Source organism: Euleptes europaea, chromosome 12 (assembly GCF_029931775.1).
Source record: "Euleptes europaea isolate rEulEur1 chromosome 12, rEulEur1.hap1, whole genome shotgun sequence".
NCBI lineage: Eukaryota > Metazoa > Chordata > Lepidosauria > Squamata > Sphaerodactylidae > Euleptes > Euleptes europaea.
The window spans coordinates 63,557,867-63,573,496 of record NC_079323.1 but is presented as its reverse complement, the minus strand read 5'-3'; the positions used below and the strand labels follow the sequence as shown (position 1 = coordinate 63,573,496).

General features: G+C 40.4%; 1 protein-coding gene across 1 annotated transcript in view; it reads left to right on the top strand.

Moving 5' to 3' along the window:
* Positions 1-1,020: 1,020 nt before the first annotated feature.
* TMPRSS2 (transmembrane serine protease 2) overlaps positions 1,021-15,630 on the top strand; it is a 28,122-nt gene continuing 13,512 nt past the window's right edge. Inside the window, exons 1-5 of the mRNA XM_056858232.1 lie at positions 1,021-1,041; positions 2,214-2,427; positions 4,396-4,482; positions 5,319-5,438; positions 14,510-14,639. Of these exons, the coding sequence (XP_056714210.1) occupies positions 1,027-1,041; positions 2,214-2,427; positions 4,396-4,482; positions 5,319-5,438; positions 14,510-14,639 (566 nt within the window). The 5' untranslated portion in view covers positions 1,021-1,026. The remainder of the gene's footprint in view (positions 1,042-2,213; positions 2,428-4,395; positions 4,483-5,318; positions 5,439-14,509; positions 14,640-15,630) is intronic.

Here is a 15,630-nt window from a genome sequence, read left to right as displayed (position 1 = left end):
CCTTTTTTACTCTCAGCAGTCACCAGTGACAGAAGCTTGGTCCAGCTAGATGCAGGAGGAGAAAGGAAGGGAGTGAAGGTGTTAGCAATGGCTTCAAGTGGAGTCCAGAAGGAAATGATGAAGGAGAGACTGTTGTGAGTTAATGTGTGAGGTGGCTACTGCAGAGCTGAACCACATTGAGAAGAAGCCATGCCACTGGCAGTACTAGATAGATTAAAGAAAAGAGGACCCATAGGCACTCCAGTGCCTGACAATAGGCAAAACCTGAAGCCAGGTTTAGGGCTTCTATTGTGTATATCTAATCACTTCATTTTTCCCGCCTCAGATGAATAAAAAAATAAATGTGAAATCTTTTTAAAATCATCAGTATTTGATAATCATCAATATTTGATACTCTACATTTAATACTGAGATCTAATTTGGAGTGTGAGGGAGAAAGAAGTGAATGGGCTATGTTGATTAACCTAGCAGGTCAATAAGGACAATATGAACCGATGCTTCCAATGATGCTGATGGCCTAGCCTGGTGAACTTCATGAGGCAATCCCAAAATTACTCCTGTTCCTGATCAAAGACAGGTACTACTTCCTCAGAATGAAAAGCTTTGATCACTTCAAACACTGAAATGTAGTACTGTTTGTCAGCGCTGCTGTGGCCCCTCCGTGCGTGTGGAGTTGCCTCGCCTTAAAAAAGGGCCCGTAGCTCAGCAACCAACCCTGGCTTATTTGGAGAGATCCTTTGTAAGCATGATTGGTAACAGTATCCTGTGCAGAGGGTGTCAGCCACCCGTACTTGTGTTGCTTTAAAGTGCTTTAGTTCTGATAGGCATGGTCTTCCATTCTGATGAATGGAATGTTGAGCCACTTTGGATTTTGTGTATGTGAGTGTGTGCTTATATGTGATACATACTTTCTAAAATACTTACATACTTTAAAAATATGTACATTTTTACTTTTGTAATAAAGAAATACTTTTATTTTTTGTCCATAGGTATAAACTTGCCAGAAGTGCATTGCTGAAAATCAAGATGGCATCAGACTTGGTAAGTGATCTGTGTTCCAGTTGAGGCTATCGTGGGTAGATGTGTTCTGGGGAAAAATTACTTTCTGAAAAGTGGGTGTTACTGTTTAAATCTCTACATTGATCCATAAAATGAGCATGACAAAACCTCTAAAACTGGATACACTGGACTATTTTATTGCACTATTGCATTTAAGTTAGACAGAAAGTAGTACACTAAAGTACTGCTTATGCTTCAAAGGTGTAAAGACTGTGGTAAATTAACAAGCTGTGGTAAATTAACAAGCTGTGGTAAATTAACAAGCTATTGGTAAATTAACAAGCTGTGGTAAATTAACAAGCTATTCCAGCAAGTATACAAACTAAGCCTGCTGCCCTTTATTGGGGAAATCCCCATGGTTGAGGAATAATCAATAATGAAAACTGTGTTCCCACTTGCAATAGCTGTAGTTTTGGTCCTGGGTGCAAAATGCTGATAGCTTTATTTGTGTAGCTTTAATTCAGCATGTTGGTTTGTCTATTGAATAGAATCAATAGTAAAGGTCTGTAATTCTGGAACAGTTGCACTGACATCAAAAGGTTCTACTTGATATTAGGGTTGCCAACCTCCAGGTGGCAGCTGGAGATCTCCTGCTATTACAATTGATCTCCAGGTGACAGATCAGTTCAGTGGAGAAAATGGCCACTCTGGAAGGTGGACTCCATGGCATTATGCCCCATTGACGCCCCTCCCCTCCCCAAAACACGCCCTTTCTAGGTTCCAACTCCAAAATCTCCTGGCATTTCTCAACCTGGAATTGACAACCCTATATTATAAAGAGATTCTGAAATTATTGTAGCTAGAGGGTTTATGGAAAAAATGTTGTGCATGCACTTAGAAAACAAATTTAACATTACTTGGTGATTAATCAAAACTTTTCTAAAATTCATCAAGCATTCTCATGAAAAGCTGTTCGCCTCAAGACTGAAACCATTTAGCATTTAGTGCTGAAGTTGAGTTCTAGATTATAAAAAATAATTTTGTTCAGCTTAACCTATTTTACAATTATTTTTAAAGTGTGCATTCCTAATATCACCTCTTCTATGCTAGGCTGACTTCAGTGGACTACTGCAGGTTGCTCCTTTTATTAAATGTGACGTGCTCCTTACATTTTCAGTTTTTGTAGTAACACTTTTTCATTCCATTGTTTTTAGAGGCCACCTCCATATTATGAAAATTATGCTTATCAGCCAGAAAATCTTACTGCTCCCAGTCACACAAGTGGCTTTTATGTGTGCCAACAGTATACATCTCCGTATTGTCCTGCAACAGTACCTCATTATGTCCCAAGAGTTTGCACTCAACCCTCAACTCCAGCAACTACAATAGTGCATCCCATTTCTTCATCTGGAAAAATCTGTACAGCAAGTAAGCATTGCATTGAAGCTGTGATAATCACATTTAATGTAAATCACACCTGTCTGCAGATAAAACTATATTCCAGTTTCCTAGTTTCATGCATTAAAAAATTCCACAGCTTTGATGATGATCCTGTTATCAGAGTTGTGTAAGAGACATAAGCCTTGATCTGGATGGCCCAGGCTAGCCCCATCTTGTCAGATCTCAGAAGCTAAGCAGGGTCAGACCTGGTTAGTAATTGGATGGGAGACCACCAAAGAAGTTCAGGGTCGCTGTGCAGAGGCAGGGAATTGGAAGCCACCTCTGAACATCTCTTGCCTTGAAAATCATACTGGGTCACCATAAGTTGGCTGTGACTTGACAGCACTTTCCACCACCATCAGGAGACCTAATGTAGGAGCTTGGCCCACACTGGGATGGATACTTTACTTCATACTATTCTCCCCAGTAGAGTGATAACATTATTTCTTAGGGTAGGGGCTTTGAAACCCGCCCTGAGCCTGGCCTTGACTAGGGAGGGTGGGTTAGAAATTTAAAAAATAAATAAATAAGATAAACTCATTCAGAGGGGAGATCATAGCACACACCTCCTTCTAATATACAAATAGAGGGCATAGGTAGGGCTTGTTAACTTCATTGGCCAGCTAGGTCCAATTTCTTTGTAATGCCAGGGCAGCTTCTTGGAAACATACCTACAGAAGGGCAGGAATTTTTTAAAATAAATTTTATTTTGTACATAAACAGAACAATACTCAATAAAAATAGATAAGAAAAAATAGATAAGAAAAAACAGTTGTAACTACTATTTCCTAGCTCATGCCCTTTTGGAATGCCACTTTTATGAGGAACTTAGATCACGTTAATATCTCTCCCCTTTTAACATATAAATCTAATGCCTCTGTGTCTGACATAATACCCTTTTTATTAAGTGACAGGGATCCCAAGGCTACATTGTCAGTGGCAAGATTTATTTCAGTCCTTATATATTGCAAATTTTATTTTTTTTAAAATTCTGAATTTCAGCATGCATTTCTTTCCTGTGTTTCTTTGTCTTTTTACACATCCACCACATATGATGTAAAGAGGTGGATGGTACTTTCTATTTATCATCATCATCATTCCTTTATTGGCATAAAAACATAATACAGAAGGGTACAAAAGGAATGGAGATACTAAATAGTTGAAAGACAGCTACATAGAATACATTGTTGATACTGCCATCTAATTAACTGTTTGGCGGGCTTTTAAAACTTTAAAAGAATCTGAGACATTCTGTCTATTAACCAGCAAGGGGCTTAAAAGTTCGTTACAAGATTCTGTGTAGAAACTACAATAAAATAAAACATGAGCATCCGTTTCAATACAATTGTTTCCACAAGGGCAAAGCCTGTCAGAAAGAGGGATTTTCTGAATTCTGCTTTCGATACTTTCTATTTCCTACATTTCACTTTATAATTCCCAGTGGGTAGCCGTGTTAGTCTGTCTGCAGTAGTAGAAAAGGGCAAGAGTCCAATAGCACCTTAAAGGCTAACTTTAAGCTCATACCCTACCAGAAAATATTTTTGTTAGTCTTTAAGGTGCTACTGGACTCTTGCCCATTTCCCTTTATAGTTCTTCTCCATCTTCTCAATATCTGTGGAGTGATATGCCACTAATAAAACATCATATACCAATTTCCTCTTAGTCCTTGACTGGCTGTAACTTTTATGTCTTTTGTCCATAAGGTTTCCCATTGTTGAAAAGATACTTCATCCTGAAAATTTTGCATCCATCTAACCATGCATGTTTAAATTGTTCTGTTTCTGTGTCAAATTGAAATAATAGCTTATAAATCCGTCCTAACTTTCTTTCTGTTGCCATCACACTTTCAGATTCAGTCAACTCCCTTATCACACCTCTTGCTGTGTGAAAAAGTGCAGCAAATTTTATCAGTGTGCTTTACACACACAGGCAACTTCTTTGTTCTTTTAATTGCAGGACTTAGGAAAGCCCTGTGCTTCAGTCTGTCAGTTATAATTCTGCTAGTAGGAGCTGCAATTGCAGGCGTCCTCATCTGGTACTTTGGTAAGGACTTACTTGTACTTGTAGAATTTTTTCTGTCAAAGAACTCACTGTACAACTGAGCCTGAATGGGGAATTTTTCTCGTTGCTGGTTGTGTTCTTATGATTTGTTTAATTTATGAGCACTGCCTTGGGCCTCCTGGCAGTATTGCTTTATCTCCCTTCCTTTTTTCTGTGTGGCCTGGAAGTTAGAACATCTTAGTGCTGTCACAGTAGAAATCTGAGGAAGATGGCACTGTTCACTAATCTTCATATTTATAATGGAGTACACGCCATTCTAAGTATGTATTTCAATATGAAAAGTTCTAGCCCTCAGTGTTCAGTTTGGCATAGGCTTGGTTTTGCTGCCCTATGGGGAATTGCTTTCTGATTTAATTGCTGTTTTGTTGTGAGCAGCCTTGGCTGCGCTTACTGTATTTCACGGTTATCCTTGAGGCTTAAGTTAATGAATAACAGTTCCCTTGATGACTGCCTCTCATAAAATAGGCCACACAGTAGAAGATATTAAACCAAACTGCTCTTTCCTGTAAATATTGCCACTTGACTATCACTGTGAGTAGTCAGTGTACACTGTTTTGATTACTTAAAATCTTAGCAAATTACTGCGTTTATTACTCTTTATATGGTAATATTTTTATTGACTTGACCTAAAAGTCAGGAATGTTAATGGTATTGGGAGCTCCAATAAGCATGCTCATTTGTTTATACAGTGCTACGAAAGACAGGTGGCTCTGTCATACAACTGCAGTATTTCTTCACTAGTTTCATAGCTTTTGGGGTGGGGGGAGGGAGACAGGTTAAAAACAACAACAGCAATAAGACTAACTGTACATTTTCAGTGGCAGACAGTTGTTTTGGATCCAAAATACGATGTGGCATTCTAGCAGAGTATGTTTCACCATCTCAGTGGTGTGATGGAGTAAACGATTGCCCTAATGGTGAAGATGAAAATCGTTGTGGTAAGTGTATACAGTGACTTTTTTTAATTAGAAGGATTTTCTCTGTGATGCTTCTGCTTTTTCTATTCTATTTAATCAGTGTGATTATTGCGAATGATTTATGCAGTGCTCAGTCTAATCTATATATGGATCCTGTGCAGCAGTTGCTGGAGTCTTGTAGAAGAAAACTTACCACTGTCTCAAGAGGACTCACTTCAGGTACACATGCACAGAGCATGGGCATGTTTTCACTTATGATACAACACAGTTTTTGTCACCTGTTGCAATAATGGCATGAGTATGGAAAAGTTGTTGGATAGGGTCGTTGTTGCGCCCTTACTTGTAACATTAGCAGTCCAATGTGAGCAAACAGGTTAGGATTTGCTCTCTCTATTTCTTGCAGTGTATCAGTGTAGTGCCTTATCCTCCCAAACAGCTTTAAAAAAAATCATTATGAAGCTATTTAAACTGGAAATTTAACATTTCTCTGAAGTGAGTTCTCTGGTCAATGGCAGTTTTACTCTTGTGCTTGGTTAGAGGTGGTTTCAGAATCACCTAGAGGTAACAGAAGTTACCTTGTAGACCAGCAGTCAAGCTGTGAAATGCATATGTATGAGCCTTTAGATAGGACAAACATATGCTAGAGCATGTGTCAACAATATACTTGCCACTGAGAGTTACGCTAAAAAAGTTACAAGAACTGGAGAGTTGAAGGTAACTTGTTTTGTTGCTTGCAACTAATATGACCATAATTTGCACAGATACTTTTAAAATAAAATTCACAAATATTAATTAGCCATAAAACTTAACTTCATAGACTGAAGTCATGAATTGGAGGCAGGATTTCACATCCTTGTTTACAGTTCTGTAATATTTTGTCACTGAAATGTCAAACTTATCTGAATGTGCCTTTGCTAAAAGACAAAATCTTTTTGAAAACACCAGATTTTAGTCCACAGGCTGCACAAGTGGCTGTTGTAGTTTCCCAGAGACGTGAAGAATAAACCATTAAGCATAAAACATTATACTATGAGCTCCCTCTTTTTTTAGTCTTCTAAAAATACTACATTTGGGTTTTCCAGTTAACAATCTTCTATTTTCTGTATGGAGATGTGTCCGCTGCAGACTTTTATAATGGTACAGCTGCTACAGGTTCCTTTTGAGTTGCTTCTGTTTCCAAGTCAAATATATGCATTCTCAGGTGCTAATTCACACAGTCTATAAATGAGCTTCCACGTGTTCAGATTATTGTACTATGCAAGATCCTGAGCATAATTCAGAAGGTGTATAGAAATAACATACACATCTTGTTCCAGCTTATTTTGGTGCACATTTCCTTCAGATGGTTGTAGCAAACTGCCTGAAACTGAAAGCTGCCTGTCTGTTGACTGGTTGCTGCAAGCTTCTGCAAAGCTGCCATAAATCAAGCTGCTGAGGTGCAATAAGATGTGCCCCACCCATCTAGAATAATCAGCTATCCAAATTGGTCGATGCCACTGCCTTTGCAGTCTCTTTGCAGGATCTGACTCAGCAGGTTGCTCAGGAGATGTGAAGTCAGGCTGTCCATCAGATGACTCAGTAGTGCTGTCACCTTCTGGAGAAGGTGATTCTGAGTGGGAATGAAAAGGTTAGCATTCCTTGGACAAGTCCACATCTGGTATTGGAAGACTAGCATTTGGAAAGCCTTTTCGAGTGAAGAATCACCAGCAAGGACAATGTCCAACAGATGGTTGAAATGACATCACCACACCTATCCTTCTGGATGAGATGGATCCTGTCACTTCCAAGAGTGTACATCAAACTTAATGAGGTCCATCTCAATAGTTCTTGACAAACAAGTCTTCTGTAGAGGAAATAACTGTAGATTAGTTGGTAAAACAGTTCACTTCTTTCTCTTTTGCAAGCTGCAGGTCCCTTGTAAGATGTCTCAGGTCCCTGAGGATATAAGCCTGAACCATATACATGCTCACTGTAACTGTTCTGAGTATTTTGTGGATAGTCACTTGCATCCACTGTGACTCAGATGCCATGGTTAGTTTAAGTCAATCTCAGGAAACTGTCTTGTTGTATGGATGACTGTTAATTGGTGAGGCTTGACGAAGTAGACAAACTCATTAGAAGTGTGGTCCAACATGTGTATGCTGAACTCTTGCCCTTTGTGGCAGATAGTATCTAGCTGGGTTGGGGTTGGTCAAGTAGATCCAGGAGATGATGATGATGATAAGCTTTTATTTCTATCTCACCCTCCCTCAGTGAGCTGGGCTCAGGGTGATTAACATCAGAGTTGAATACATTAAAATACCATCAATATGAACATTTTAAAACACTTAAAATGCTGAATTTAGGTCATATGAGATTCCATGCCACCTGAATTATTCCCTGTAGGGAGAGCTGTTTCTGTGGCAGCTGATGTCAGCTTAAGATAATATCTTGGGGAGAAGCGAGTGGACAGAACTCATGGCAAAGTATTTCAACATAAAGGAAGGGGAAGGGAGAATAAAGAGGGGAGGGGGAAGGGAAGTCCAGCTACTAGATGGTACTGTCACTGCCCTCAACCATAAGCCTGGCAGAACATCTCTGTTTTACAAGCCCTGCAGAACTCAGCTAGGTCCAGCAGGGCACAGGTCTCATTAAACAGAGTTCCACCAGGCTGGGGCCAGGGCTGAAAAAGCCCTGGCCCTAATTGAGGACAGCCAGACACTTTTAGGGCCAGGGATCTCCAGTAAGTTACTATTAGCTGATCTGAGTATTCTCTGGGGGGTATACCAAGAGAGGCGGTGCTGAAGGTACAGTGGTCCCAGACTATTAAGGGCTTTAAAGGTTAAAACCGACACCTTGAACTTGATCTGGAATTCAATCTGGGACAAGTGCAGCTGGTGAAGCACTGGTTGAATATGTACCGTCTAGGATATTCCCGTCAGGACTCGCACAGCTGCATTCTGGACCAGTTGCAATATCTGGAGAAGTCTCAAAGGTAGGCCAGCATAGAGTGAATTACAGTAGTCTAACCTAGAGGTGACTGTCACATGGATCACCATGGCTAGGTCAGTACAAGACAAGTAGGGGACCAGCTGCCAGACCTGGAGTAGGTGGGGATCTGGCAGTTTGTCTGACCTGGGCCTCCATAGATAGAGGGCATCCAGAATCATGCCCAGAGTCTTGACAAAAGCATCTGTACTTAGCTGCACCCCGTCCAGAGTGTGCAGATGGAAACTCCCATCCAAGGCTCCATGACCCATCCATAGGTCCTCTGTCTTTGACAGGATCAATTTCAGGCAGCTCTGCTTTAGCCATCTCACCATGGCCTTTAGACACCTGGCCAGATTTTCTGAGGCAATGTCCAGCTCAGCCGCCCATCATCAGATACAGCTGGCGTGATCAGCATACTGGTGACACCCAAGCCCAAAACTCTGAACTAACTGGGCAAGGGGGCACATATAGTTGCTAAAGAGCATTGGGGGAGGGGGATCGCCCCTTGCGGGACTCCACACAGCAACAAATGGCATGCTGAGAGCCTCTTCCCAATAGCCACCCTCTATCTCCAGCCATGGAGAAATTAAGACAGTCATTGAAGGGCTGACCCACGTACTCCAACGCCAGCGATGTGGTTGGTCAACTACTCATGGTCAACCATGTTGAATGCTGCTGTGAGCTCAAGTAACACAAGCAGTGCCGACCTGCCTCGATTGCCTCCAGAGATCGTCTATGAGAACAACCAGTGCAGTCTCCATCCCATGGCCACGTCGGAAGCCGAATAGAAATTGATCTAAGGTCGATGTTTCCTCCAGGAATTTCTATAGCTCCTCCACTGCCATCCTCTCTACTACATTGCCCAGGAATGTTAAATTCGAAACTAGATGGTAGTTGGCTAGATCGCGAGGATCTAATGATGGCTTTTTCAAGAGCTGTTTTACCACTCCTTCCTTTAGCATTCCTGGGAAGACCCCTGAAGTCAAGAACGATTTATAATGTCTTCCAGGGAAGCTTGTACCCCTCCCACACTGGCCTTGACCAGCCAAGAAGAGCACGGATCCAGGAGACAAGTGGTTGGCTTTGCAGATGACAGGATCCTGTCCACATGGTACTTTGGGAGATGCCTGAAATGGTCTAATATTGGACCCAAAGATGGCCAAGGGGTCTCTAGTTTACTCACTATATCGAAAGTAGGCAGGAGATTGTGGCAGAGAGACAAGACTTTATTCGCAAAAAAGCTCGCAAATGCCTCACAAATACAGGGTTGATGATTAAAACCACATGCCAAACACGTTTTTGCCCCCAGGCCTTCTTTAGTAGTCTAGTTACAACATATTACACACACATACACATAAATTAAACAAATAGAATGATTAGAATTTTGAATTAGCCTGGGTATGTACTTTAAAATGTATTCCAAATGGACTTAGTGCCTATGAAAATCGATTGCTGCTAAAGTATGTTCACACTTGTACAAACACACATCTGAGGAGTACAGTCTTAATATTTTCTTCTGAAGTGGGCTGACATTACATTCAAAGTGTGCATATCATGATAAAACAACATATAACTTTTAAAAATTAACCATTTAAAAACCAACCAGAACTTAAAACAGCACAAAATGTTTAATAGCTTAAAACGAGTCTCTTAAAATGAACTTTAAAAGATCAACCCCTAAATAAAAAAATAATAATAGGTGGTGTTTTTGGTTTTTATTGTATTTGTTTTTACTTTGTGTACCACGTCAAGCAGTCTCGGAAGAGATGGGGTCTGCATTTTCTAAATAAAGGTTGGGATTAATTTCCTGATATGGCAATCTATATGAAGGTCTGCTGGACTGGCTCATGATGACAGGGAAATGAATCATATGAACAGCAAAAAGGAATCTTGCCCATTAGTCTAGGTACAATTCCCTGTTCAGTGCATCTTTTGTGGCTTGTACCATTCACTTAGTTTGCTTGTTGTGTTGTGGTCTGAAAGGTGCAACAGTTATAGCTTGATGTGAAGATAACATTTTCCCAAGGTAAAACATATTGCCATTATTTGGGAAAAAATTGTGGCCAACATGTCAAATTCTGAATAACTGATGAAGAGCAGTAATGGTAGAATTTTGGCTTAGAATAATGGCTATTTTGTGTAAGAGTCTACAACAGTTCGAAGTTCTTACTCTGATAAGGGCCAGTGATGACCAAGGCATTGTCAGGTTACTTTAGGATAGGTGGAGGATCAGTGTATTAGCATTAGGACTGTAGATAAGCATTGAACATGGTGATCCAGCACTGCATATGGGAACACAAGCTTAGATATGTTGGCTTGTTTTTCGTTTAAAAAACCCCTCCCAAACCAAGAAATCACTTGTGATCATTTTGGATTTTGAAGATCCACCCATAAGCATAACTGATTTTGTGTGTGTGTGAAATCCAGTGCTTTCAGAAACCAGTCTGATAGTTTATTTCAGTTGTCAGTATCTGTGAGTAAAAAGCAATGTGCACATTACTGAACAGTAGCCTCTGCTTCTTGATGTCTTGAAAGGCTTCATTCAGTTTGTGAATCCACTTACACTGAACTCTTTTATTCAGAAATCAATGGTACTATGATGGCTTTATGTTTTGGGAAGTTATTTTGTAAGTTGAATAATCATAGGACAGCCTGATGTTCTTGTCTGAATTTTGATGGAAGGGTACCAAGTATTATGTTTTCATTTGGGTGGGTGCTGGTTGCATCAGTGTGGTACCCCAGGAAATTAATTCTGTAAGCTGCTAGCTGACACTTTCCTCCTTTTTGACTCTGGTGCCCGATTGATCAAACTTCTGTAGAACTTCTAATGGACTTATGATTAGTGCATCATCAAAGTATGGAACAAACCTGGAGAACTCTAGTAGCCATGTGTCTATAAAATGGCTGGAAAATCCCAGTTGTTACAGAATTAGGGCACTAGTTTTACCTTGCACGCCAAATGATACTCAGATCTGGTTCTTGGATCCAGTTGAATTACTTGACAAGCTTCAGGATTTTTTTTTTGGGGGGGGGAATCCTTACCTCACCTTCATGTATAGCATCTTCAGTTGTGTGTATGGAACTGGGCTTTCCAAAAATTTCTACTTTGATTTGGAAAGCCATTATCAGTTTTAAATATTGGCTATGTAATGCTGAGAACCTTCCAGCATTTACTTGATTGGCAGCTCAGGAGTGCTGTTGGCTCTGGTGGAATAAAACACACAACTGGCTCCTTTGCGATCTTTGACCTCTTTGGTAAGGAAGGAAAGAGTGTTAATTATGAACAACCTTTTAAAACAAAACTGAAACCTATTAATCCAAGATGCCAAATGGAAATTTTTCCCACTCCATCTGGGAATCAAATACTTAGGATGGGAATTCAAATTCAGCTATCTTGGTATGCTGACAGTACCTAAATTAAGATGGTCATGTATACTTGCATACCTACAGCACAGAGGAAGAGGCGTTTTGATGGGATTCCTCCAGAACAATGTTTTTGTAATTGCTCCTTGTCAGTGGTTGACTCATTATTGCATGTTCTCCTTCATTGTTCCAAACACACTGTTGCCAGGTAGAACTTTCTAGCAAAATGGCTGTTAAAATTCTGCTGCTCATAAAATAAGATTGTTTCTGAGTGGCTTTTGTAAAGCATGCATGGTTGATGTGGCAAAAAATTTCTTTGCTGTTTTTAACAGACATTTTCTTGCTTTATGGCTTTTGGACTGTCAAACCTGAATAAAGTGAATGTGTAAAGGAAGGAAGAAAAAGCACGCAGCTCTTTTCCCAGCTTGGTTTTGGGCCTAGCTCATCTCTTAGATGACTGGCAAACTAGCTGAAACAGAAAGCAGTTTATTGCTGTTAGTGTTAGAAAATGCTACAAAACTGCCATGAAACAAACCAGGTATAAATCTGGGTTCTGATTTGCCGTAGTGGGCCATAGTGAACCAGTATCTGAAATAAAGGATTTATTAAGGCATGACTCTACTTGGATGTAACTCAGCCCTTATGAAGGCTTTGAATTGATACAAGTAATGAAAGATAGAAGCACTTATGACAGCAGCAGTGAATAAATGGCATCATGAAAGTCCAAGGCAAATACAGTGTGGAGAGAGCAAAAAATGCAAGTGGTTGCTTAATAAAATCTCTAGACCTTTTAAGCCATCAGACAAAACTTTAGTATTCTAAAATCCTCACTAAGTTTCTAAAGCAGTTTTCACAGCTACCTGTCTGAGGTCCAGGGTAGCAGTAGTTGGGCAGAAGAGAGGAAGGAAGAGTGAAGTCCCCCACCAAAGACAAAGTCCCCCACCAAAGACTAATAAGCAAACTTCATAGTCATGGGATAAGAGAACAAGTCCTCTTATGGATTGAGAGCTGGCTGAAAAATAGGAAGCAGAGAGTAGGAATCAATGGTCAGTTCTCCCAATGGAGGGATGTGAGCAGTGGGGTGCCTCAGGGATCTGTGTGGGGACCGGTGCTTTTCAACCTGTTCATCAATGACCTGGAGTTGGGGTTAAAAGGTGAAGTAGCCAACTTTGCAGATGACACCAAATTATTTAGGGTGGTTAAAACAAAATCGGACTGTGAAGAGCTCCAGAAGGATCTCTGCAAACTGGAAGAATGGGCATTAAAATGGCAAATGAGATTCAATGTGAGTAAGTGTAAAGTGATGCATATTGGAGCAAAAAATCCCAACTTCACATATACACTGGTGGGATCTGTGCTGGCAGCAACAGACCAAGAAAGGGATCTTGGGGTGGTCGTGGATATCTCAATGAAGATGTCAACCCAGTGTGCGGCTACTGTAAAAAAGGCAAATTCCATGCTGGCTATAATTAGACGAGTAATAGAGAATAAAACTGCTGATATCATACTGCCCTTGTACAAATCTATGGTGAGACCACGCTTGGAATACTGTGTACAGTTCTGGTCACCACACCTAAAAAAGGATAGTACAGAGCTTGAGAAGGTGCAGAAAAGAGCAACCAAAATGATTAGGGGACTGGAGCAACTGTCCTATGGGGAGTGGTTAAGACGCTTAGGGCTGTTTAGCTTGGAAAGAAGGCGGCTAAGGGAAGACATGATAGAGGTCTATAAAAGTATGCATGGTTTGGAGAGAGTGGACAGGGAGACGTTTTTCTCCCTCTCCCATAATACTAGAACACTGGGTCATCTGCTAAAGCTGGAGGGTGAAAGATTCAAAACAGATAAAAGGAAGTATTTTTTTTCACACAACGCATAGTTAAATTGTGGAACTCCCTGCCCCAGGATGTGGTGATGGCTGCCAGCTTGGAGGGCTTTAAGAGGGGAGTGGACATATTCATGGAGGAAAGGGGTTTTCATGGCTATTAGTTAAAATGGATACTAGTCATGCTGCATACCTATTCTCTCTAGTATCAGAGGAGCATGCCTATTATTTTGGGTGATGGTGGAACACAGGCAGGATGGTGCTGCTGCACTCGTCTTGTTTGTGGCTTCCTAGAGGCACCTGGTTGGCCTCTGTGTGAACAGACTGCTGGACTTGATGGGCCTTGGTCTGATCCATCAGGGCCTTTCTTATGTTCTTATAAGAAGTCAAGGGAGAGTGGAAGGACCACCTTCCCCACCCCATGCTGAATTCTTTATCCCTTTGTTTTCTTCAGAAGAGTTACTCTATTTCTAAGGAGTGGGGAGAGAGATGGAGGCAATTTCTGCAAAGTCTCTTCCCCCCCCCCCCCGCTTACTCCACTTCACTCCTGGGGACAATATGACCCGTGTTTGTTCATGTTCCCATAAACAAGTATAATCTGTGTAAGGCCTTATTGCTTGGCTTGGATCCTCAGCTTGGTATTGGCTATGCTCCCCGTTCTAATAATTGAGGATCCATCATGTGCTTTCCCATATCCTCTAGCATCACCAGGCTGCTTTTTACAAGGAAATCCTCTCTGTCAGGCATTGCTGGTGAGAGGGCCTGTGGGGGCATTCCTCTGGCATTTATTCAGGCATGTCAAGATTTCTGGACAGGCAGAATATCACTTGTAAAGTGTTGTGTGAATCAGCACTTAATTTTCTTAGAAACTTTGAGGATTGTGAAAATCATGGACAGTAACTCTCAAGGTCACTGACAAACTTTTTTTTAATTGTAGTTAGACTTTATGGACCAAGATTTCTCCTGGAAGTCTATTCATCAGAAAGCAAAGATTGGTACCCTGTATGCTATGATGACTGGAGTGATGACTATGGGAGGATTGCTTGTGCAGACATGGGATATAATAAGTAAGTATAATCCTACACCAAAAGTCATGTAATACTTTTAGTGGGGTCAACCAAATACCTCAAAACATTGTATAAACTTTTTGGAGTTATCTAGAACTTTTAATCAGGCTGGAAGTTTTTTTTTTTTTAAACCAAATACAGTGATACTTTCGTTAAAGACCTGAGTGCAGATGTTGTTGGAGTTGCGCTTCCTTTGAAACCTTTGTTCATAGCAGGGTCTACTCCTGGGTCTGCTTCTGTTCCTGGATTGCCAGCTGGCAACTGAGGCCAACAACATTCTTTAACCACTTCTATTTGGTCTACAAAGAGCATATCTTCCTTGACAGGAGGGATCTGGCCATGGTTACTCGTGTGTTAGAGGCATTTGGACTAGACTACTGTAACACTGTCTCTTGAGATACTTTTGGAGAATATTTAGAAACTTATAGCACATAGCTTCTAGACTATTGATTGGGGGAAGATGAAAATAGTCACATGAGCAGAGTATAGCAAAGCAGTTTAAAGTTCTTGTATCAATAGTTTTTTCACATATGTTTTGCTGCAATTGCTTGAAGAGATCAAATTGTTAATATTTCCCAGCCATCTTGCTATTGTCTTGTTAACATGTATTGATGAATGCATTTTAAATTCCATGGCTGTGGAATAGTACTAAGATAATGTAATCTGTCTCTATTCTTTTCCCTGTTACTTTAATAGTTTATTCAAAATCAGTGCAAATACTAATTGGCTTAGTGTTTATGTCAACAAAAGGTTGTGAACCAGTGTACTGACTTGTTGCAGTGTTATTTCGGAGGGTATCTCTTAATGATAGTTTCCTGTGTACCTTCATCATTCTAATTTCCTTACTAGCTACAGTAACAAAAACCCCAAGAGTAACAATGTTATTTTAATACATTTTTAATGGTCTTGAAAAGTAGTATCTGTATGAAGATGATGTGTCAAAGTAAAGAACAAACTTTTGTTAAGAAAAGGAATAACACTCATATTGCTG